Consider the following 25,754-nt stretch of genomic DNA (forward strand, 5'->3'; position numbering starts at 1 on the left):
CCCAGCTGTGACGATGGTATTTCCATTAGATTCAGAACTGATGGAAACATCTTCCACATCTCAAGACTCCGTGCTAAAACCAAAGTGAACTATCAACTGATCTGTGAGCTTCTTTTTGCTGATGGCCGTGCCTTGTTTGCCCACACTGAAGAACATATGCAGGCACTAGTAAGCAGCTTCTCAACTGCCACCAAACGGTTCAGCCTTTGCATTAGCATCAAGAAAACCGAGATCCTCTACCAACCTCCTCCAGCGATGGACCACGCTTCGCCATCCATCTATGTACACTACTGTTCAAAAGTTTGGGGTCACTTTGAAATGTCCTTATTTTTGAAAGAAAAGCACTGTTCTTTTCAATGAAGATCACTTTAAACTAATCAGAAATCCACTCTATACATTGCTAATGTGGTAAATGACTATTCTAGCTGCAAATGTCTGGTTTTTGGTGCAATATCTCCATAGGTGTATAGAGGCCCATTTCCAGCAACTCTCACTCCAGTGTTCTAATGGTACAATGTGTTTGCTCATTGCCTCAGAAGGCTAATGGATGATTAGAAAACCCTTGTACAATCATGTTAGCACAGCTGAAAACAGTTGAGCTCTTTAGAGAAGCTATAAAACTGACCTTCCTTTGAGCAGATTGAGTTTCTGGAGCATCACATTTGTGGGGTCGATTAAATGCTCAAAATGGCCAGAAAAATGTCTTGACTATATTTTTTATTCATTTTACAACTTATGGTGGGAAATAAAAGTGTGACTTTTCATGGAAAACACAAAATTGGCTGGGTGACCCCAAACTTTTGAACGGTAGTGTAGATGACCAGCAACTGAAGAACGCAGGCACGTTTGTGTATTTGGAAAATATGCTCTCAAGTGACGGTCAGTTGGACAGACAAATCTCAAACCGTATAGCAAAGGCTAGCATCTCTTTCAGCCGACTCTACGAAAAGGTTTGGAATAGCCCTCTATCTACAAAGATAGCGGTGTACCGTGCCGCTGTCTTAAGGACCCTGCTGTATGGAGCTGAGTGCTGGACCACATACTGTCGGCATATCCAACAGCTTGAGTCTTTCCAACAATGCTGTTTAAGACAGATCCTTAAACTAAGCTGGGAGGATGGAGTATCAAATATAGAAGCGCTAAGCAAGACAAACTCCACCTCTGTTGAAAGTATCATCATAAACAGTCAACTGTGATGGACTGGACATCTTGTCTGCATGGACGATCGCAGAATACTTAAGCAACTTTTCTATGGTGAGCTGGTTAAAGGATACCAGAGTATAGGAAGACCCAGGAAGCGATTTCAAGATTGTGTCAAAGACTCGCTAAAGAACCGTGACATAGCTCCGTGCAACTTTAAAGAGCTTGCTGCTGACCACAAAGCTTGGAGAACTTCTGTTCATAACGGTGTGTCTAAGTTCGAGCGAAATAGGTAAAATAACATCAAATCAGACCCGTCTTAGAAGGAAATACCCTGAAGCTGCTGACAAGACAGCCCACAGATGCTGTGTGTGCTCCAGGCCGTGTGTCTCGGCTGCTAGCCTTGCTGCTCATTCCCATGCACGTCACCCACCCATCCACCAACAGTCATCGTTGGACACGACGTGACTTCCATATATGCTGTAAACATACATCTTCCAATGCTGCCTCTGGACACATCCTCAGTGATGTTCCTGGAATCATTGGGTGTTTCAGGTCTTTCAACATCATACACCCTCCTCCAGGTGACCCAGCAAGGCCTGATCAGACCCCAGCTTGTGTCCAGGTGGCTAGCTACTGGCTCCATGGCTCTCCTCTTTTGAGCCACAGCCATCTTGAGGCTCTCTCTGCCACATTGGTAATACTGCGGATGGCTCTCCTTTTCCTCTCTCCTACGATGCCCAGATTGCTAAAAGCTCTGACTAGGGAACGAGCTGCAAATCCTCTGCACCCTACTTCCACTGGGGGACACCTTGCTCTCCATCCAGCCTGCTGACAGGTGTTAACCAGCTCCTCGTAATTTGAGAGCTTCCTTTCAAAAGCTTCTTCCAAGCGATCTTCCCATGGAACTGTCAGCTCCAGCATCACAGCTTGCTTGGTTGACTCAGACACTAGGACAACGTCTGGTCGCATGGTGGTGGCTGCGATGTGGCTGGGGAACTTCAGCTGTTGTCCAATGTCAACCACCAGCTGCCAGTCCCGTGCCAAGGTAAGAATGCCTGCCGATGCTGTTCTTTTGGTAAGATTGGGCTGCTCTCCCACTCTGACAAAGGCGATGGACTTCCATATATATATATTTATCGTCTTTCTGTCAGCTTGAAGAAGTCTGGTCTTTCTGCTCTGAACACTTTCATCAACAAGGCATGTTCGCCTGTGCAACTGCTGCCAAATGTATCTGGACACCTGACCGTCACACCCACTGTATATATGGTGCTTCCCCAAACTGTTCCCAAGTGTACTGTAGCATTACAATTTTTCTTCACTAACTCAGGGCTAAGAGCACCAAACCTATTCAGGTGCCAGAATATTTCAAGGATCTCTTAAAGGCTCGATATAGACTATTATAGCAGAACTCACAAGCACAAAGCCTGTGGAGCAAAGCTGATCATAAGTGCAAGGCAACGTATCTCATAAACACTTGACCACCAGACAATGAAATCCGTATCTTTATTTCCATAAGATAGATGGGTTTTTAGTCAGCGCTTATTGTTAATTTGCTTTTGAAAAAATAATGTGGGATTATTTATTAACACATTTTACAGAAATATTCATGACCGTTTCATATAAAACTTGTTAAAACAGTTTTATTAGTTCACTAGCTTGTTGGACAGTTGACAGTTCCTGTCATGCAAGGGTGACAGATGGATGTAATCACAGGAAGAGTTTTATTGAAAGCATGCTAGCAAACAGAGACAAAGGCAGGTAGTAAGGCACAGACAGGATTTCAGAGGGAATACAATACTCACAGTCCAAAAACACAGAGTCAAAACCAGAAAAAAAAGATACAAAATACAAGGCTTGGTAATGTTAGATGCAGGATACAGAGTGTATATGTCACAAAGTCTGTATGTTACTGAGAGTCCTTATATGATTGCGCTGTGATTGCACTCTAATCAGGAACAGGTGCATGGTAATTAGTCCGAATGGCACTGTGTGTGACAGATGTAACCAGACAACTGTTTGACATATCAAGTTTGATATTGAATGGTAACAATGTAGAATGAAAGTCCTGATTCACTGCTGTCCACCAGGCACCCAGCAGAGTCACACCGTAATAAATGTCGTGGTGTTGTTTCTGGCGCATGGCATGCGGTGTCAAAGAAAGGAGTGAATATGTATCATAACCGCGATGCTCATTATTATCTCATTATTGGTCTCACTGTCACAAGTCAAATGCAGGAATTTATTGACGTCAAAGACACGACACGAAACAATTCGAAGGCTCATTCACTGTGCTCAATATTATATTCTATTCAGGTTGATTTTGGGCCCTTGCAGATATTTTGCTCATGAACTCATCAGGAGCTCCACTTTTAGGCAGTGATGAAATATAAATATGTTATTTACCAGCTAGGAGGTCCGTATCATGAAATACCGTAACCGAGATCTTGAACGTACTGACCGAGGCCCATATTCAAGACCGAGGTCACGGTATTTCACCATACGGACCAACCTTAAGCTGGTAAGTAATATATTTATTTTTTTCTTCACCAAATTCTAACAGAAAACGAGAGTGCCCGAAAGGGAAAACCGAGCCGAGCTGCCATTTTGAATCCTCATTCACGGCTGTAATGCAAATGGCTTCCTCCTCGGTATACAAGTGCACTTCCATGACAGGGAAAAAACTATATTTTGCCGCCTATGTAGTCCCCTATTTATACAAAATTGAGTCATTCAAGATTCAGCCATGTTTTTGCTCGGCATTAGCAACAGTTACAGATTTTTAACTTTCTCCTGAAATGTTATCTTTTATTTCTTCTTCCTCAGGGTAGTAAAACTCGCTTTCGCTGTGAAGACTGTCGTTATCGCTATCCATGCTGTAAAATTAATGCTATTCTCCTGAGAAATGCTGGCAAAAATGTATAAGATTTTTGATAATCTTATAAATAAATTTTATAAAAAAAAGATAAATCTTGACAAAAAATTCAACTATGTTTTTTGTTGTTGTGAACGAGCGAGTCGCCAGAGGTCCATAACCGGGGTCCGTACTGTAGGACATAGGATACCGTAGGATACAGACCCGCTCGCCAGCCAATCAGAGCGCAGGATTTGATGGAAACCGGACCGTGAAAAAATTCTCATCTCATTATCTCTAGCCGCTTTATCCTTCTACAGGGTCGCAGGCAAGCTGGAGCCTATCCCAGCTGACTACGGGCGAAAGGCGGGGTACACCCTGGACAAGTCGCCAGGTCATCACAGGGCTGACACATAGACACAGACAACCATTCACACTCACATTCACACCTACGCTCAATTTAGAGTCACCAGTTAACCTAACCTGCATGTCTTTGGACTGTGGGGGAAACCGGAGCACCCGGAGGAAACCCATGCGGACACGGGGAGAACATGCAAACTCTGCACAGAAAGGCCCTCGCCGGCCACGGGGCTCGAACCCGGACCTTCTTGCTGTGAGGCGACAGCGCTAACCACTACACCACCGTGCCGCCCCCCGTGAAAAAATTAATCTATATTATTCTATATAGACCTTAAACTCTATATAATTCAGGAATTATATTATATGTTGAGATGAAGCTAGAGAGGAGCTCGTGTCCCGGTTTTACTGACTATAATATGGATGAATTCAAGCATTATAGTGAGTAAATGTTATAAATGTATAGATGGACAAGTCGCTTCAGCTCCAGGGTTCCTGGATTAATCCTGAGCTCCGGTTGCTGAGTGTGCGGTGTGGAGTTTCACATGTCCTCGCCATGTCCTCAGGGTTCTCCAGCTTCCTTCCATCTCCCAGAAACATGCCAGTAGTTCAATTGGTTTAGCTCATTCGCCCCAAGGTGTGTGTGTGTGTGTGTGTGTGTGTGGTCATCTGCGATGTCTCATCCAGGGTGTATTCCCTGTTTCTTGTATCAGTGCTCCCAGGATAGACTCCAGATCCAGGATGACCCTGATAAGAGTAAAGCGCTAGTGAAGAGTAAAATGAGAGTGTAAGAAGAGCTGGACAGAATACATTTTGCAGTTTTGCCAAACACACACACACACACACACACACACACACACACACACACACACACACACACACACACACACACACACATTGCATTGTAGCTATTCATTTTCTCTTTTAAGATGCATCTTTTTGGTATGCACCTTTTTTTGATCAATTTCAATGATGAATAAAGCAATGCAGTCATGCATGTGTTCATTATAAGAGACACCGAGTTCGATAATTTGCTGAAATCGCAGCCAAAGCGGGTCGAGACACACCCTCTGCAGCCCTCCATCCTCCATCCCCTCGCTCTCTCTCTCTCTCTCATATCCATCTCCTCCCCCTCCCTTCCTCTCCCTCTCTTTCTCCTCCTCCTCGTCTGTGTGTGTGAGGGAAAAGCTGAAGCTCGGGGCACAAAGAGAGCGCGTGGCCCTGCGCCCCACTGCTCCACCGCACACAACTGAATGGCATTTTAATACACATTACACACACACACACACACACTACGCCAACCCACGGACAGGATACACGCACACACACATCCGTGCAAAGTAAGTAGAAAATGCCATTTCATTGCCAGGAGCATTTATGCTGCTGTTAGCTGTGCTGTTTAATCCCATCATCATCACCATCATCACCAACATCATCAGAGCCGTATTTCATGTAAACGTGTCTTTTGTGAAGTCTCGAGCTGATCCGATAGCTGCAGGATGCCGTGGGGTGGGGGGTGGAGGGACTGCATGCGTTGACTGGATGTTCTGAATTAGCACTGTGATGATTATTTCAGGAATGAATCCGAATCCATTAGAGTTTGTTCAGTAATGCGGATTAACACTAATCAGCTCGGCTCAGGATTTCGCTCGGTAGGCGTTAATAAAGGGAAGAGAAAGGACGAGTGTGGAGTCTGGAAATGTCATCAGATGATAACAATGAGACCATCCCAGACAGAAAGGTCACAAATTCACGTGGGGGGGGGGCTTTACACGTGGAATTTTATTTTCACGTGCCTTTTATTATCCATCGCCTATGTGGGATTTTTGCACCTTATTGATCTTTTGACATGATGCATCATGTCCACGTGTTAATTTTTCACATGCATTTTTTTTAATAGAGTTTTATTTTTACACCATTCATTTATTTCAATGTGTTTTTTTTGGGGGGGGGGTCACATTTAGTGTGCGTGTGCTTTTAGCTTTCACACCGGATATTTATGATACATTATAAAATGTTGATTTTTTTTTTCACGTGTGTTTTTATGCTTCACCTATGATTTTGGTTCTGATTTTGAATTTATTTTTAGGTGTTTGCTTTTACACAATTTATTTATTTCTAAGTGTTAATTTTTCAAATGTGGTATATTCATCTCATCTCATTATCTGTAGCCGCTTTATCCTGTTCTACAGGGTCGCAGGCAAGCTGGAGCCTATCCCAGCTGACTACGGGCGAAAGGCGGGGTACACCCTGGACAAGTCGCCAGGTCATCACAGGGCTGACACATAGACACAGACAACCATTCACACTCACATTCACACCTACGGTCAACTTAGAGTCACCAGTTAACCTAACCTGCATGTCTTTGGACTGTGGGGGAAACCGGAGCACCCGGAGGAAACCCACGCGGACACGGGGAGAACATGCAAACTCCACACAGAAAGGCCCTCGCCGGCCACGAGGCTCGAACCCGGACCTTCTTGCTGTGAGGCGACGGTGCTCACCACTACACCACCGTGCCGCCCTTATTTTTAATGTGATTTTAAAAAATAATAATTTATTTTCAGGGTGATTTTTACGTGATTTGTTCATTTCCACCATGTAGTATGTTTCCTTTTATTTTTCACATTTTTAAGGTGCGATATTTGTACAATTCCTTTATATTCATTTGCATGTAGTATGTGTTTTTATGCTTCAGACGTGATTTTTTTTTTCAGATTTTTAAATTTATTTTTGTTGATATTTTACACAATTAATTTATTGTCATTATCTGAATTCGTTTACTTGTGTGTGCATTTGGTTTTCACATGAGACATTTCCACAATTTTTAAAATTAATTTTCATATGACCAAATTAATGTATTATTCTTTTTTACAGAATATTTATTTATATATTTATTAACCAATTTTTTTAACACACATTATAAGTTTCCACATGTACTGCATGGTGTTTTATTATGGCTTTTTTTAGATGCTTTATTTATTTATTTATTTTAAAAAATTCAGGTACGCTAAATTTACACGATTCATTATTTGGTGATTTTTTCGTGCACGTAATTTTTCATTAATTTTCACATTTTACTGTACGCACATTATTTTAAAATGTTCGTCTTTCAAATATGTTGCGTGCATTTATATTTTTTCTGTTTTTCTGTTTCTTTTTTTTTTTTTGCTAATCGTTCATCACATTGATCACAACTAACATTTCGAACATTTCATACAAGGTCATGTCTTAAACTCATAATGCTCCAATACCCATAATACCCTGATCATACAGGTTTCATAGAAAAACTTTCACCCTAACTCTTACAGCCCATGTTCCCTGTTTGATGCTCTACACATCAACCTTGACGCTACAAACGCTGGTACTAGCATCACTGACGCTTTGATCCGAATCCCTGAAGTACGGTGGCACCGAAATGGAGTTGGAGCACTTTGACGAGCGTGACAGAGGTCAGAGATCAAGGCGAGGGCTACCCCCGAGCCCGGCACACAGTGCCCACTGCAGCCTGGGCCGCGCTCGAACACTCCAAGCCCTCAGCTCAGAGAAGAAAGCCAAGAAAGTGCGTTTCTACCGCAATGGTGACCGCCACTTCAAAGGCATCGTGTACGCCATCTCCCGGGACCGGTTCAGGTCGCTCGATGCACTGCTGGCTGACCTCACACGCTCTCTATGCGACAGCCTCAACCTTCCACATGGCGTTCGCACCTTATACACCATCGACGGGTCTGCCAAGATCACCAGCCTGGAGCAGCTGGAGGAAGGTGAGCATGTCAGGAAAAGGGTCCAAATTTCATGATTCGTAAACTTGACCCTCTGCCCTCACTCAGTTCATTGCTACGGAAAGACAGCGATGCAGCGGCGCTTTAGTATTTTCGTCTCTCTAGCTTCGTCACCTCCTCATCCGTACATTCTGCTCAAACAGGTCAGCTTCCAAAGTTCTAATCTTCACACTTGTTATCTCATAGATTGCTAAGAAACCGAGCCAAGTTTGTATCCTAACTCATCGTATTGCTGCATTGCATTCTGGGTCTTTGAGTCCAAAATTTGCATCATCTCTGCTACTTTAACATTGGATTTCCCATTAATATGGTGTTAACATCGCTGGAAAACGGTCCTAGCATATTGTACATCCGCTAACTTCTCATGGGAATAACGCAAATCCAGCACCAACCAACAAACTAGCACCAGAATTTCAGTAGAAACAAGCACCTTTCGGGTGGAGGGTGGCGTTTCCCTTAAAGCAGAGATTTAGAAATAATTTATATTGCACTCATGATGTTTGTTGTGAGCAAATGCTCTTAGCGTTTGTCTAAACGGATGCCATGTGCTCCTATCAGGATCCACTGATAATGTTTCATCAATATTTGATGGTATTTTACAGCCTTACAGTGCCACTCCGTTTCCGGATGCATAGCTGTGTCACTGCTTACACAGACTTCAATCTACGTCACAGACAAACATCTGCCCTGAAGTGCAAATAAACATCGTTCTGCTTTGCTACTGAATAAGGAACGAGCTTCTTTGCATTTCACTGGAGGATTGCGGTGAAATATTTAGGCCAGGCGTCATTTTCCTTTCCACATGAAGCACAGCACTTTTATAGCCAAGGTGAACGCCAAAATGAGAGACATGGCAGCAATTCGGGTCTCGACAGAACCGTTCTCCTTGACTAAATGATTCCGAGTCATAGTCTGTTAATAATATAACAGTGCTCATGAAATGGATCAAAGCCCAGCAGATGAGGTGACGAGTTGTACTTCTTCTCGGTCTCTCGTACACCACAGCGTGGTTGAATTCTCCATTCTTACCAGTCAGAAGCTGCTGATTCGTTTTCTATCACAGCGGCTTGGAAAGTAGTTCCGGCTGGACGGCGGATCACAGGTTTATGTATTAATGCACTTATTCTACCTGACTCAGGGATTTGTATGATGGATTCTTTGCATAAACAGATTAAAAACGTGTCTCATTGTCAATACGCTGGAGTTTTCTGACATTTATTTCGTGTTTTGCGGAAGGAGTCTCCAGGCAGAGATAAAGCTGTAAAGCTTTCTGACACTGAAACGTCCTCAGGACAGAGGGGTTTGTGGTTTCTTGGTCTTCTTCTTCTTCCCCTTCATTCACTTCTTCCTCTTTGTCTACTTCATTTTCTTGTTCTTCCTCTTCATTTTCTTCTGCTTCATTTTCTTTTTCTTTCTTCTTCATTTCTTCTTCCTCTTCATTTTCTTCTTCCTGTTCTTCCTCGTTTTCCGCTTCATTTTCTTCTTCTTGATTTTCTTCTTCCTGCTCTTCCTCATTTTCCGCTTCATTTTCTTCTTCCCCTTCATTTTCTTCTTCTTCATTTTCTTCTTCTTCCTGCTCTTCCTCATTTTCCGCTTCATTTTCTTCTTCTTCATTTTCTTCTTCCCCTTCATCTTCTTCCTCGTCCTCCTATTGTTCTTCTTCTTCCTCTTATTGTTCTTCTTCTTACTATTATTATTATTTATTTTCTTCTTATTATTGTCATTCATCACCTTCTTCCTCTTCTTCTTTTTATTTGTTTTCTTATTATTATTCTTTTTATTCTTCCTCTTTTTCTTCATCCCCTCTTCATTTTCTTCTTCTTCCCCTTATTGTTATTCTTCTTCTTCTTCCCCTTATTGTTATTTTTCTCTTCCTCTTCTTATTATAATGACTATTCATTTTCTTCTTCTTCTCCCTCTTATTATTATTATTATTATTATTATTATTATTATTATTATTAATGTTCTTATTATTGTGATTCTTCTTCTTCTTCTTTGTTTTCTTCTCATTATTATTCCTTTTATTCTTCTTTTTCATTTTCTTCTTCTCTTCTTATTATTATTAACTTCAATATAGAAGGTTCCACAACATTAAATGTTACTACAAATGGTTAAAAAAAATACCATACACAGTTCTTAAATGAATAAGTAGTTGTTAGATTTGGCACATTGCTATGATGTAACATGAAGATACTTCAGGACAAGCTGGTATTGGAAAATAATCAACTTCAGGGTGGTAACACCACATCACATTGTTGTTGATTATTTTCCTATAACACACATTCCAAGTGTTTATTCAATGCACCATTTGGAGAAGCTTCCAGCATTCTTTTCCCAATACTCCTTGCAATATTGAGAGGAACCAGTCACAGTGGATATATCTGATGAGAGCATTGACTATATATTCAAATGGGTCTTAAAGTGTATTGTCTTTTTTTCATTAATTAAATCACATCACATCCATGGCGTTTAGCAGACACTCTTATCCAGCTCAACCTACAACATTCCCAGAGCACCCTGAGGAGCAGTTGGGGGTAGGGGCCTTGCTCAAAGGCACTTCAGCCATTCCTGCTGGTCCAGTGAACTGAACCAGCAACCTTTTGATCCCAAAGCTGCTTCTCTAACCATTAGGCCATGGCTTCAGAGCAGAATTAATGTTGGAACTTAGATGGACCAAAACCATAAAAAAAAACTATATATATTTGCTTCAACTGGTCCATGTCTGATGCTCCTGTTTCATCTAGAACTCTAGAACATTCTTGAGTTTGTCTATTTTTTTGGAGAATTTATGCACACTATAACCCTAGGACAGAACAGGTGATGATCCTTCACTTTAGATCCCTTGAAACAACTAGGAGCCCTTAACTATGATGTCTGATGTTCTGTATATGAAGCCAGGTTTGATATGGAGCAACTGCATGTACAATTAGTTAAAGTGAGAACCTTTAATTGTGTTTTGGTTCCTCATTGGGGAAATCCTTGATGTTTCTATGCAAGAGTAGAAAGGGGTCCCAGTTAAGGTTCCATTTATGAAGTTAAGGACCCTTGATTATCCAAGGAACTCTTGAAGAACCCAAGAGTGTAGACTAGGAATAGTTCATTTGTCTTTGTAAATATGCATAATTAATCATTTCTAGTACTGAAGTATCTTAAACTTTAAGCTGCAACTTTAAAAAAGCAATAATTTCACTGGATATTTCACAAATATTTGAAATGATGTTCATGATCATGAATCATCATTTGAATCAAATGGCAATCATTTCAACTTTCCATATTGCTGCGTTTCAGGTGAGAGCTACATATGCGTCTCAATAGAGCCTTTTAAGAAACTGGACTACACCAAGAACGTCAATCCCAACTGGTCAGTCAACATGAAAGCTGGAGCATCTTCTCGGATGCCCACCTCACTAGCCAGTGCCAAAGCCAGCTCACTGGACACCAAGGATAGCAAAGACTTTATCCGGCCCAAGCTGGTGACCATCATCAGAAGCGGTGTGAAGCCTCGCAAAGCCGTGCGCATTCTCCTCAACAAGAAGACGGCACACACTTTCGAGCAAGTTCTCAGCGACGTCACGGATGCCATCAAGCTTGACACGGGAGCTGTCAGGAGGCTCTACACAGTTGATGGCAAACTGGTAGGTGCTCATGCGGAGTTGTGTTGTTTTCAAATCGCTGGCATTTCAAGTCAATTTGATAGAGCGTTTAAAGGGGGCATGTTATGAAAAACTCACTTTTTCAGAGCTTGTGCACATACATTTGGGTATCTGGAGAGCCTACCAATGCACAAACTCTGAAATAAGACACCCAGTCAGTTTCTTTTGTGCTGCCTCTCTCAGAAAACATGACCTTCAACAAGCCGTTCAGATTCGGCTCCAGTTTCGATGTCGCAAGCAGAGCTCATTAGAATGATCCCGAGAACTGCCTTTGTGAATGAATATTAATGAGAAAGTGCTACCTGATTGGCCTGTGAAAGAGGGGGGAGGGGTGAACAGTGGCTCATTATCATTTAAAGGAACAGGCTGCTTCTCAAATCAACCCTTTTGAACAGGGCTGATTAAACAGGGTGAGAAGGGAGCTGTGGTGCTTTATCCTTGTGATATTTTGACCAAAACATGTCACAGACGTTTCATTAAGACCTCAAGGAACTGGGTCAACTTGTTGAAAACGGTTCTAATATGTCACCTTTAAAATGATCAAAAAAGCAACTTTACAAAAATCCAGGAGCAGCCGTCAGTCGGGTTTAGCAGTTTGGTGTAATTACAATATTTAATGCTCCAGTTCATGTTTTGACTGTAGTAGCATCGAAACTTTGGACAGATTGCTCATCTCATCTCGAGGAGAGATTTTTTTTTAAATAATGATTGAGTGAAAGTTTTGAATTATCTTAACATGAGTCAGTCAAAGAGTAGCATAAGAGTGCTTGGCAAGCTTTATTAGAAATCTCATAAAAATAAATAAAAATAAACAGTAGGTTTCCATGAGGGCGGCACGGTGGTGTAGTGGTTAGCGCTGTCGCCTCACAGCAAGAAGGTCTGGGTTCGAGCCCCGTGGCCGGCGAGGGCCTTTCTGTGCGGAGTTTGCATGTTCTCCCCGTGTCCGCGTGGGTTTCCTCCGGGTGCTCCGGTTTCCCCCACAGTCCAAAGACATGCAGGTTAGGTTAACTGGTGACTCTAAATTGACCGTAGGTGTGAATGTGAGTGTGAATGGTTGTCTGTGTCTATGTGTCAGCCCTGTGATGACCTGGCGACTTGTCCAGGGTGTGCCCCGCCTTTCGCCCGCAGTCAGCTGGGATAGGCTCCAGCTTGCCTGCGACCCTGTAGAACAGGATAAAGCGGCTAGAGATAATGAGATGGGAGATTTTTTCGTGATAACATTTGTACTCCCTCCCTTTGCTTCTCTTTTCTTTAGCTTTCAGCAGGCTGTAAAAAGAGAGCTCTGATTTCTTGTTAAATCTATTTGTACACTCAATCACACAACACCTCTTTCCCTTTTTAGATCTGTTTTTGTGTGTGTGAGAGATCATGACATTAGAGCTGTGCTACTTCCACCTACAGTGAAGTCACATGCATTTCTGTTATTGTAGGTTATTGCACTCTCTGCTGTCTAACCAAGACAATTACAGCTAGGAAAAGCTAAGCGATTACACAGCCTGATCATAATCATGATTCTTTTTTTTTGTCATCGATTCAAAACGTCATAAATTTGTATCACAATTCATCATCGCATGATATATCATTAGTAAAATGTTATTTGATTTAAAGATAATCTGACTGGAAAACTGAATTTTATATCATGAATTGACTAGTTTTTCATTTACACATGTGCAAAACTCTACACAGTCTTGCAACGCCACCACCAAAATAATTACGTGTAAGTGTAGAGCTGCGGGTTTCCTGTTATTTGATTGCATAAGTGCATGGAGCTGCATTGATCAAATTATTGCTACAAAACCTGATGTGATTTTTCTGTCCACAACCATGTCCTTTGATAGAAAAAAAAAACCCTTTGCTGGTTCTCAGGTTCTGCAATTTAGCAGTCTAGTCTTGTTCAAAAGAACTCTAGAGGAAGTCCTCTCACCTTCATCCTCCTGCAGTGAATTTTAGACCCGTGACCTGATTTCTCGGAGGTGAATCTGTTCGTGCGTCATTAGCAGTCCAAACAGGTCACGATGTTCCCCTCCCACACGGCCATACAAGACTCAGCTGGTGTTCTCGGTTCCTCCTGTTCTCCTCAAAGTGTCCTGCTTTTCTCTGGCCATGTGGGAGATCTTCCACACAGCCCTATTTAGTAGCAGAGGTTTACTCCTCTGTGTGGAACGCAGAAGAAGACAGTACATTTTGGAAGAAGAGTGTTTTGGGAGATGATTTCACAGACCGATTGAAAACTGGTGCATTCAAAGTGCCTTTTTTTAAATCACAGTCTTCTTAAGTCACACTGGAGGTGGATGAATGCAATGGAAGTGTTGAGATGTTAAGAGAAGAAAAAAGAAAATGAGAGGATGGAAGGTCAGCCAGAGGATGGCAGCCATATTGTAAACTCTGACTGGCAGCCTGACCTTTTCTCCACAGGAGAAGTAACTTCCATCACCACAGGCTCTGTGGCTCATCACACCCATCCTCTCAGCACCTCTTTTCAACACTACAGCGCTCTCACCTCCTCAGATTTATTTAGACTAATAGAGTTTCTCTCAGCGGACTGGACTAATATTTAAACAATATTGCTTTTCTGTATGTCATGCTTTGTGATTTTAGGATTTAGGGACAATAAGAGGATTTGTTTCTGAGAGGTGGAGAGCATACCTGTCAACTTTTGAGGTTTGAAAAAAAGGGATATTTCCCAGATTTTTAACTCAAAATAAGGGAAAATTTCGGAAAGTCATACCCTTTACCAAAAGTGGGTGTGTAGTTGAATGGGGGGCAATTTTCTATCTAGTATTTGTGATTTCCTGTACTCTGGTGCATGTTGGTGATAGCCAAGACCCAAACTCAATATGCTTATGGTTTATAGAGTGCATTTGTGAATAAACTATACATTTATTTTTATTTGCTTTCAGTGGTACCAGTTATTTCCCAAATTAAGGGCTAAAATACGTATCTTATGTTAAAATAAGAAAGGTCATTATATAACCAGTCAATAAATTCAATTCCATTGCAATTTATTATGGTTTTACCATAGTCATGGCCTCGGAACACTAGATAGATAGATAGATAGATAGATAGATAGATAGATAGATAGATAGATAGATAGATAGATAGATAGATAGATAGATAGAGTAATAAAGAGTAATATAAGATATTAAACCAAGAGTGATTTAAAATGGGTAAGTTTCAGATAGAAAATAAAATAGACAATGAGTGGATAAAACAGTTAATACACCAATTAGTTTACACTAGGCTATTTATGAGGTCTTAGCCAGGACATACTTAATGTAAACATGTGTAGCTTACCTTTGATTATTTGGGAGGCTTTCGTTTTCCCCATGGAAAATTTCTTTGCGATGGAAGAGTCTGGGAACATTCCAGCCACGCACTTGTTGAAATCATCAAAGAAAGAGAGGCTAATGTTTTTCTTAGCTATTAGCATCGCCATCTTCACCTCAGACCTAATCAGTGTTGCCAGATACTGCTGACGTTTTCCAGCCCAAAATATGTTCAAAACCCGCCAAAATGCACTTGAAACCGCCCAACTTGGGCGGGAAACCGCCCAATCTGGCTACACTGGACCTAATCACTTGTTCAGCCTCGCCTCCGGACGTAGTTATGTAATTACTGATGCCTGAGAGGGCAGGAACGTGAATTCATGGCCCGACTTCCTGCTGTAAACTCCTGTCAGAGGCGCTATTGTGAAAATACTGGACGTTTATATAATGTGAAAATACGGGATATCTCATTATCTCTAGCCGCTTTATCCTGTTCTACAGGGTCGCAGGCAAGCTGGAGCCTATCCCAGCTGACTACGGGCGAAAGGCGGGGTACACCCTGGACAAGTCGCCAGGTCATCACAGGGCTGACACATAGACACAGACAACCATTCACACTCACATTCACACCTACGGTCAATTTAGAGTCACCAGTTAACCTAACCTGCATGTCTTTGGACTGTGGGGGAAACCGGAGCACCCGGAGGAAACCCACGCGGACACGGGGAGAACATGCAAACTCCACACAGAAAGGCCCTCGCCGGCCCCGGGGCTCGAACCCAGGACCTTCTTGCTGTGAGGCGACAGCGCTAACCACTACACCACCGTGCCGCCCCAAAATACGGGATATTTTCGGGAAAATAAAAAAACGGGAAGACAGCAGGAAATAAGTCAAAATAAGGGATTTCCCGGGAAAAACGGGAGGGTTGACAGGTATGGTGGAGAGGGAATGAAGGAGCGATGATCAAGATTTGACACTTAAAATACGGAAAATAATCTGCATTATAGCAGTTTATGAGGGGTATTATGGGCCTGAAGTTATTTTCCAGGATCAAAACTATTGCACAGCAATTTGTGCAGTGATTACAAATTGTTTTATTGATCATGTTTGTGTCACACATTGGCGTTTCAGACGTGCGTATGTACGGCGTATCGGGATACGTGGCAGTAAGAAAGGAATGTCACAGCATCGCCAGCTTACGTAGCTACATAATACTCTAGAATGCGTAACACGATCTTGTACGCCAGGGTGCGATGTATTTTTAAGCCCGCACTTAAAAATCCGTAGCACATACGTAGCAGCTTTGATACGTCACACATACGTCACATGTACGCCGTAAAAATGAAAGCTACGCAGTGGGAACGTTGCTCAAACACCTATTACGCCGTGCGAATGCTTTCGTTGACATGTCTGATGAAGGTGGCTCCGGGGCTGGCTGGGCGGATGCAGCTGATGTCTTCCCTCTTCCCTTGCCCTTCTTGGGTCCTGACTTCTTTGCTGGCATGATGCTTTCTTGACTGTGACGAATGACAACGAATGCAGCGTGAACGCCACAGGTATGCAGCAGCAACGTCAAACGTACCGTAAGAATGAAACGCCATGCCAATGAAATGGTTATGCCACGACAACACATCATACGCCACACATACACCTCAGTATGGCATAACTTTACATCCTTTGAACCCCATACAAACCCCAGATATGCCACAGGGACACCACAGTAACACCACACATATGCCATGTACGTCACAGGACTTTAATTTTGGACAAAATACACCTCATTTCTTGGCGTTTGACCCACACGCCGCTTACGTGGCAAGATATGAGACAGTGTGACACAAGCATTAAAGAACAACATCCATCCATCCATCCATCCATTATCTGTAGCCACTTATCCTGTCCTACAGGGTTGCAGGCAAGCAGGAGTCTATCCCAGCTGATTATGGACGAGAGGCGGGGTACACCCTGGACAAGTCGCCAGGTCATCGCAGAGCTTAAAGAACAACACATCATATGTTTTCAGCTATTTATAGCTACATTTCAAGTTATTGAACATCCATGAAACATGTTGTTTGCAATGATAATGGACAGGTTGACAGACGACATCAGGCAAGAGGCCCCATGGACCATGATATTTGCAGATGATATTGTGATCTGTAGTGAGAACAGGGAGCAAGTGGAAGAAAACTTAGAGACATGGAGGCATGCACTAGAGAGAAGGGAAATGAAAGTCAGTAGGAGCGAGACGGAGTCCATGTGCGCGAATGAGGGTGAGGACAGTGGAATGGTACAGCTACAAGGAATAGAGGTGGTCAAAGCAGATGAGTTCAAATATCTGGAGTCAACTGGACAACGTAATGGTGAGTGCAGAAGAGAAGTGAAGAACAGAGTGCAAGTAGGTTGGAATGGATGGAGGAGTGATTTGTGACAGAAGGTTGGCAGCAAGAGTGAAAGGGAAAGTGTACAAGACAGTAGTAAGAGCAGAGATGCTGTACGGTTTGGAGACAATGACACTGACAAAAAGACAGGAGGCTGAACTGAACTGGAGGTAGCGGGGCTGAAGATGCTGAGATTCTCACTGGGAGTGACAAAGTTGGACAGGATTAGAAATGAGTAGGTATATTAGAGGAACAGGACATGTAGGACAACTTGGAGACAAAGTGAAAGAGGCGAGATTGAGACGGTTTGGACACGCACAGAGGAGAGATCCGGGGTATATTGGGAAAAGAATGGAATGCTGGAGATGGAGTTACCAGGTAGAAGGAAAAGAGGAAGAGCAAAGATGAGTTTATGGATGTGATGAAGGAGGACATGAGGATGGCTGGTGCGACAGAAAAAGATACAGAGGACAGGACAGACATTATGTGTTGTGGCGACCCCTAACGGGAACAGCCAGAAGAAGAAGATCCATGAAACAAGTTAGTTCCTGTTTTTACAGTACTTGTATCGCAGCTGCTATAAACTCTTATTCCTCCACCAGCTTCTCTCACCTCTCTTTCTCATGTGGGCCGTGGTGGCTCAGTGGTTAAAGGCTCATGGATATAGGTCAGAAAGTTGGGGATTCAAGCCCCAGTACCACCAAGCTACCACTGCTGAGCCCTTGATCAAGACCCTGAACCCTCTTTGCTCCAGGGGTGCTGTACCATGGCTATGGTCTAATCCCAGATTCCTAACAAGCTGGGATATCCAAATAAAGAATTTTAGTGAGCTTAATTGTATACATCACAAATAAAGGCTTCTTCTTCTTAAAGTATAAGAAATAAGACAGAAAAGTACATCTTGCCATGTTTGCAAAAAATTATATATACAAACCTGTGATTTGCCTTGCAGAGGTAAATCCCGTCAGAGCGGAGCGGACTCTTCTAGCAAATGAATTGATTCGAGAATCTACCAGCGCAGTTGAATAAAACTGAGGACAATATATTCTACACTTTAACACTATGAAATTTCAGAATCTATTGATAGGTAAAATATATGAATTGGACTCTTACCATGTTCACAAGGGCGGCACGGTGGTGTAGTGGTTAGCGCTGTCGCCTCACAACAAGAAGGTCCAGGTTCAAGCCCCGTGGCTGGCGAGGGCCTTTCTGTGCGGAGTTTGCATGTTGTCCGCGTGGGTTTCCTCCGGGTGCTCCGGTTTCCCCCACAGTCCAAAGACATGCAGGTTAGGTTAACTGGTGACTCTAAATTGACCGTAGGTGTGAATGTGAGTGTGAATGGTTGTCTGTGTCTATGTGTCAGCCCTGTGATGACCTGGCGACTTGTCCAGGGTGTACCCTGCCTTTCGCCCATAGTCAGCTGGGATAGGCTCCAGCTTGCCTGCGACCCTGTAGAACAGGATAAAGTGGCTACAGATAATGAGATGAGATGAGACCATGTTCACAAGTACCAAGAAATACAACATCTAGAGTGGCTAGGCCATTGTGTGCGAATGGACAACTCAACACTACAAAAGCAGACATTTTTCATGGTTCCTACACAAAGCAAAGGGAAGAGATGAGCTGGACAGATGGACAAGGATCGAAAGAATGACAGAAAATGACAAGGGGCAGCTTCTTAGATTGATGAGGGAACACTCTGAATTCAAACGATGGATTTGTGGACGCTATGGACTCTCAGAGTCTTCGGACTCATGAGGTTAAGCCTCAAAGAGTAACAATGATGATGATGTCTTCCTGCTACCTCAAATAGCTAACCTGCTACTTCGCTAAGCTAGCTACATTTTCATTATCGTATTCAGAGTGCTTTATTTGTCAGCAGTCAAATCCATCAAAATGGAACATGACTATGGTTCTGTTATTACTAACAGCCAAGTTAGCTAAATCGTGCACTTAGCACACAGATTCTGGAGTTAAAAGTTTCTCATTCTCCAGTAATTGGTGTTTTGGACATGTTGGCTTGAACCTATTTTTTTTTTTTTAGATTTTTTTTGGGCTTTTTTCACCTTTATTGGATAGGACAGTGTAGAGACAGGAAATGAGTGGGAGAGAGAGACGGGGAGGAGATCGGGAAAGGACCTCGGGTCGGAATCGAACCCGGGTCCCCGGATTTATGGTATGGCGCCTTATCCACCTGAGCCATGACGCCCCCGGCTTGAACCTATTCAGAGAGATTCGACAGTTCATATTCCAAGAATCCAATCAGCAGGTTTTTACAGAGTTGATGGAAAAGTGAGTGTTTTAAAAGCACCAATGTAAATTCAGTGCAGACCTGTATACTGAGAATCAGCCATCCAGATTTTTATTTCAGGGCTATTTTAAAGGAGAACTGAAGGCAATTTTTTTATTCTCAAAATTCTATTTATCTCATTTTATTAAATATAGGAATGCATTTTGATCGCTATTTTGTCGCTGCTATAGCAAGTTATGAGTGTTTGAAATATGCTCTGTAATATATCAGTCCATATGTCAAAGCAACGGCTGTAAACGAGATTCGTCGAGACCCGTGCGAGACATCGTAGGACGGAAGTAAAACGTACAGCGGAAATCAAAGTGACCAACATCTCCCAACATTGTCAAAAGACGCGCGTGCCCTCTTTCGAATGCTGACGTAATCAAGCCGGAAGTTTTGTTTGTTTTGATAGCAATCAGGAAAGTTTGAAAAAAGTAGGCAGTAATCGTCATTTAAACTCGTTTTTGTGCAATATTTCGTTGGAAAACAGTTTTCAAAATGGCGGCACTGATACCTGGCTGACACTTCACGTTTCGAAGTCTCGCACAAGTCTCGTGAAGATCGCGTGGATAAGCGACGCCTGCCGTGGACCAAACGAACTAAATTCAACACGGATAAAAACCGAATAGGCCGCTAAGTATAATATTTAATTGCAATTAGTTGCCAATACGAGTCACGATATAAGGTTACTAAAACCGAAAACGTAATTGAATAACACGTTAATTAAGAAATAAAGCAAGTTTAAAAATGACTTCAGTTCTTCTTTAAAGTTAGATCCAACAACAGTGAACACTTTTCACGCTAGCTAAGGCCTGTTTTAAGCTGTGTGGTCACAGCAGTCTTTTAAGATTATTATGTTTCACCCAATAAAATCTTGTCTTAATTCTATAACAGACTGTGACATAACATTGCAGTAACTTTGTAAGTTACAACGTGATCTTCTTCGATTGTACCTGGGACTGTAATTGTAATTGTAATTAGCAGCTTCGCTAATCATTTGGGACATGCCTAGGGAGTGGGTTCAGAGACAGAATTGTAGTAAGGCAATGCAGAAATACAGAGAAAGAGAAAAAAAATATCCTAATATGTAAACCATCCTTGTAAACCTTCACTTACATACAAATAGCTTCGATACAGCTCCTTTCTTGAGAACCCGTCTCTCAGTTTCTGTGACAATGAGGTTGCTGGAGGTGGTTGCTAGGAAACAGGCTGTACTGCAGAAGGGGTGCAGTGAGTGATGAGATCACATGACTGCCTCTCAAAGGTGTAAAGATATTTCTCTGTGGATGATTAGCGCATGCTCAGCGCACGGTCACCATGCAGTGTATTTCACCAGTGCTTTTGTTTAATATAATCTATGTGCATTGTGAATGAGCCCTGAATACATTATTTGATTCAGATGCATGGCTGTGCAAATTCTGTGGCACTGAAGCCAAAATTCGCAGTCATAGGATGTTTTCACTGACGCTGGTTTGCATTAGAAGTGTCACAATAATGTCAAAATGTTTGCTTTGTGATGTCATTTCCGACAACAAAATCCTCCACGTGAGAGTATTAGATTCATTTGAGGAAATTAAAGTTGGCCTTTAAGATAAAATACATGATGAGAAACAAATAGAAGTTATAGTAACGAGAAATTTAATGTGTTTCACAGATTCTCGATGTTCGTTTCTTTTTATTGTTAAAATCTGTTTATTATGATTCTTACTAATCAGAGCTTCTTTCTGAATCTAAATATTCTCTATTAAATTATATTTTATATCGAGAAGGAAGGGAAGGCCTTCCGCAAGACAATGCCAAACCGTTTTCCGCACATATTTAAACTGCATGGCTCTGTAGTAAGAGAGTCCTGGTGCTAAACTGGCCTGCCTGCAGTCCAGACCTGTATCCCATTTAAAACATTTGGCACATTACGAAGCACAAAATACGACAAAGGAGACTCCAAACTGTTGGGCAACTGAAACTGTGTACTGAAAAATACAATGTATATCAGGCAAAAATGGGACAACATTTCTCTTTCAAAACTACAGCGGTTGGTCTCCTCAGTTCCCAAACGTTATTTATTGAACACATACATTCATAAAATAAACATACTAAGATATTTATCATTTCTTCTTTCTGAATCTAAATACTTCATAAATTATTGTTCCATAATTTATGTCCTATATGTCCAAAAATCCATATACCAAAAATAACATTGAAATTGTATAGTTTGTAATATTACGAATTAGACCATTTTTAAGCCTAGGTTACAACCGGACGTACGATTTTTTGGCCGTGCGATTTTTGGCGTTTCCCAAATCGCTGCGTTTTTTTTGTTCGTGGAGAAAAACGCACGTTGGCCGTAAGTTTGTCTTGCAACCTGAAAAAAACGTAAGCGCCCGTAGAGTTTGTTTGACATGACAAAGAACCTCTGCGGCCGGTCTGCGGCCAGTCTACGGCTCAAAAATCAGCACGTCACACGCGCGCCCTCCGTGCGTTTCACGCGCGCCCTCCGTGCGTTTCTTGCATTTTGCACATAGACCGGCCGTAGGAGCACGTACGGCCGGTTGTGACCGAGGCTTTAGAGATGAAGCCATCAGTAAACATATCTGAGACCTACAGAGGTGTCAGAACTAAAGTCTATAGAACTAAGAACCAACCCAGCAAATTTCCTAATTAAAACTGCATGATTTTGTGCCTCATAGAACAGATACAGTTTTAAAAGCAAAAAGGTGCTCATACCAAATATCTACCGTTTACTTTTCTTTACAATTTCTTTTTTACGTCATTGTTTTTGGAACCTTGTTAGAGTTACAGCTTTTATTTCAAGACATACTGTACAGACCAAAGTGTATCAGGACCAAGGCAAGGCCAAGACTCTGAGGGGTTGAGATCAAGTCAAGACCAAGACCGAGGCAGGGCGAGACCGAGTCAAGACCAAGACCAGACCAGTGTGTGTGAAGGGTGATGGCTGTTAATAGGACGAAAAATTTTAAATGAGCAATGAGTCACGTTATTGGTTGCATTTGAAGCAGGAAATTTTTACATCCAATCACAATAATGAATGATGTTAAAAAATAAATCAGCCAGTGCACAGACAATTTAGTGAAATCCCCACAGTTGTAGTCTTGACCAAGCTTGAAATAAAATCCTGAGTCCTTTGTGTCTGAGACAAGACTGAGTAAAAATGTGTTCGATTCTGAGACGAGACCGAGACCTTCAAAAAGTGGTCTTGATACTGGTCTCGAGTCCTATAAAACTACAACACTACAGTACATGTGCAACCTCTTTACATCTTATGAGCTGAGTTTCATTTCTTTGCTGTATACAGAGGTGGACAAAGTACCCAACTTCATTACTTAAGTCAAAGTACAGATCTCCCTGGTCAAATGTTACTCTGATACAAGTGAAAGTTGTCCAGTCAAATTTTTACTTAAGTTAAAGTACTGAAGTACTTGCTTATAAAAATACTTAAGTATTAAAAGTACATTTTCTGTCAACACATCGTTGTATTATTGTCACAACGCTTACAAAACCTAATGCTGTTACCAAAGACAGAAATGTGAATTCACAAAATGAACGCATGCTGTGCCATCATGGTGGTTTAATGTTAAGCTAGTGAGTCAGTGAAACTCCACCTGACATGCTAGCAAACTCTTTTTTTCAAACTCGAAATCATATTGAGTAGCTAACACTACTAGAAAAGAGAGATTTCTACATTCTGTTTATTTGACAAGATTATGCTAAAACATATTTCTGAAAGGACTTCAGATAAGTTAATGTTATTCATGTTAGCGTAACTCCGTTTTTACGTGCTAACTAACAGTGTCCAAGTTAACTAGCTATGTGTTAACGTTAGCCGTGGACAAGGTGATGGCAACTTGGCGGGCAAATCCATAGAAAGTCATTTGACTAACCAGACTGCATCGCTATTGCAACGTTCTCGCTAGCTCTAAAAGCACATACAACTTCATTACAAGCGTTATCTTGGAATAAAATGTTTACATACCTCAATATGCTTCCGCAGGTTGGACGGCAAGTTTTTGTAGGTTGTGATGTGGTTTGTTTTAGGCAAACAAAGTAAGCATTTAAAATGAAATAACTTTTTATTCCTTTCAAAAAATTGAAACATGGGTTCTAGGTATGGCCATGGGTGTGTGCACTCCCCAGAAGAACTGCCTCCTTCCATTCTGCCATCAACTGATCATGTTAAATAATGCTGTGGAGAAATCATTGATCTTGATTTTATACAGTCTATGGACGTGACCTGACCCTAGTGATTACTGATGGGCTGTCTCAGTGTCACCTGTGAAAAAAACAATCACATTTTAGAAAAGAAAAGAAAAAAAATCCACTTTCAAAGCCACTTCATAGTAACAAGTAACGAGGACCTTGATAGAAATGTAGTGGAGTGAAAAGTACGATATTTGTCTTTCAAATGTAGTGAAGTTAAAGTCATAAGTTTCCAAAAGAAATAATACTCAAGTAAAAGTACAGATACTCAAAAAGTGTACTTAAGTACAGTACTCAAGTAAATGTACTTTGTTACTGTCCATCTCTGGCTGTATATAACTGGGAACAAGCAGCCATGGTCAACCATTTGGATAAGTTTCTTTGTCCTTGTCTAACCGCTGTCATTTAACTCCAAAGTTTCTTTTGACACTGGATCAATCAAAGCACTGAATGGTGTTAGAGGTTCATTAATGATGAACAGCCATTTCTAGACAGTAGTCTGATACACTGTGTGATCTGAGCACCAAAGTGCTGACTCAGTGCACTCTGAGCCTCATGGGTAAGTGCTGGTGATGGATCTGTTCATGGTACTTGTGCACAGCTTCTACAAACAGATGTTAAATGTTGGTGGATTTCCTCTACCGCTCTGTTTCTTTCACTCTCTGGGTTGCTAAGGAGCTCTGGAGGCAGTTGAGGGAATTTCAGAGCAGAGACTGATGGACTGGGAGCTTGGGTTCTTTTAGTTATGTGTAGAACCCATGAGTGGTCCAGTTGAAATGCTGGAGTGCATTTTACTTTGCTGGGCAGATTTGATTTGAGCTCTTCTCATTGTGTGTGTGTGTGTGTGATGGATATCAAGGCTACCATTAAAAATGGTTTCTACTTTGATTGACTGATTAAATTGATTCAAATTGCTTCACTATTTGTGGCCTGAAGAGACATGGTGCATGCAACAGTGGATTAATCCATCCCTCCATCCATCATCTATACCGCCTATCTGTCAGGATCACGGAGAAACTGGAGCCAATCCCAGCTGACTTCAGGTGAGAGGTGGGGTTCACTCTGGACAGGTCTCTAATCTATCACAGGGCTACTGTACTAATTGAAAATTATTTTTTCTTATTATTGAATTTTTGTCAATTTTATCAATCTGTTGTTGCTGAGACAGGTCCAGAGAAGGACAGTGAATAATAATAATAATAATAATAATAATAATAGAGACAGCGCTGTCGCCTCACAGCAAGAAGGTCCGGGTTCGAGCCCCGTGGCCGGCGAGGGCCTTTCTGTGTGGAGTTTGCATGTTCTCCCCGTGTCTGCGTGGGTTTCCTCCGGGTGCTCCGGTTTCCCCCACGGTCCAAAGACATGCAGGTTAGGTTAACTGGTGACTCTAAATTGACCGTAGGTGTGAATGTGAGTGTGAATGGTTGTCTGTGTCTATGTGTCAGCCCTGTGATGACCTGGCGACTTGTCCAGGGTGTACCCCGCCTTTCGCCCGTAGTCAGCTGGGATAGGCTCCAGCTTGCCCGCGACCCTGTAGAACAGGATAAAGCAGCTACAGATAATGAGATGAGATGAGATAATAGAGACTGTGACTAAAGTCACAGTGATTTGTGCTAGCTGTTACAAACCAGGATGTCTGGTCAATGTACCCTATAGGTCCAGAATGGTAAGAGATAGAGAATGATGCATGGTGAGGAAAAGTTGTGCCCTGCCACCCTGAAAAGGAAAAAAAAAAAGATTGAAACAATCATGAAAATTGACAGTGTTATAAGTGATTGAAAAAAAAAATCCCATTTTTTCATGAATCAGTGATCC

At 42.0% G+C, this 25,754-nt stretch overlaps 1 protein-coding gene across 6 annotated transcripts in view; it reads left to right on the forward strand.

The window, feature by feature from the left end:
• Positions 1–7,769: 7,769 nt before the first annotated feature.
• Positions 7,770–25,754, forward strand: part of dclk1b (doublecortin-like kinase 1b) — a 113,810-nt gene continuing 95,825 nt past the window's right edge. For all 6 annotated transcript variants that reach the window (XM_060897726.1, XM_060897727.1, XM_060897728.1 and 3 more), the window contains exons 1-2: positions 7,770–8,115; positions 11,422–11,768. In XM_060897726.1, the coding sequence (XP_060753709.1) occupies positions 7,770–8,115; positions 11,422–11,768 (693 nt within the window). The remainder of the gene's footprint in view (positions 8,116–11,421; positions 11,769–25,754) is intronic.

The sequence above is a fragment of the Neoarius graeffei genome, chromosome 17 (genome assembly GCF_027579695.1).
Source record: "Neoarius graeffei isolate fNeoGra1 chromosome 17, fNeoGra1.pri, whole genome shotgun sequence".
In the NCBI taxonomy this organism is placed as follows: domain Eukaryota; kingdom Metazoa; phylum Chordata; class Actinopteri; order Siluriformes; family Ariidae; genus Neoarius; species Neoarius graeffei.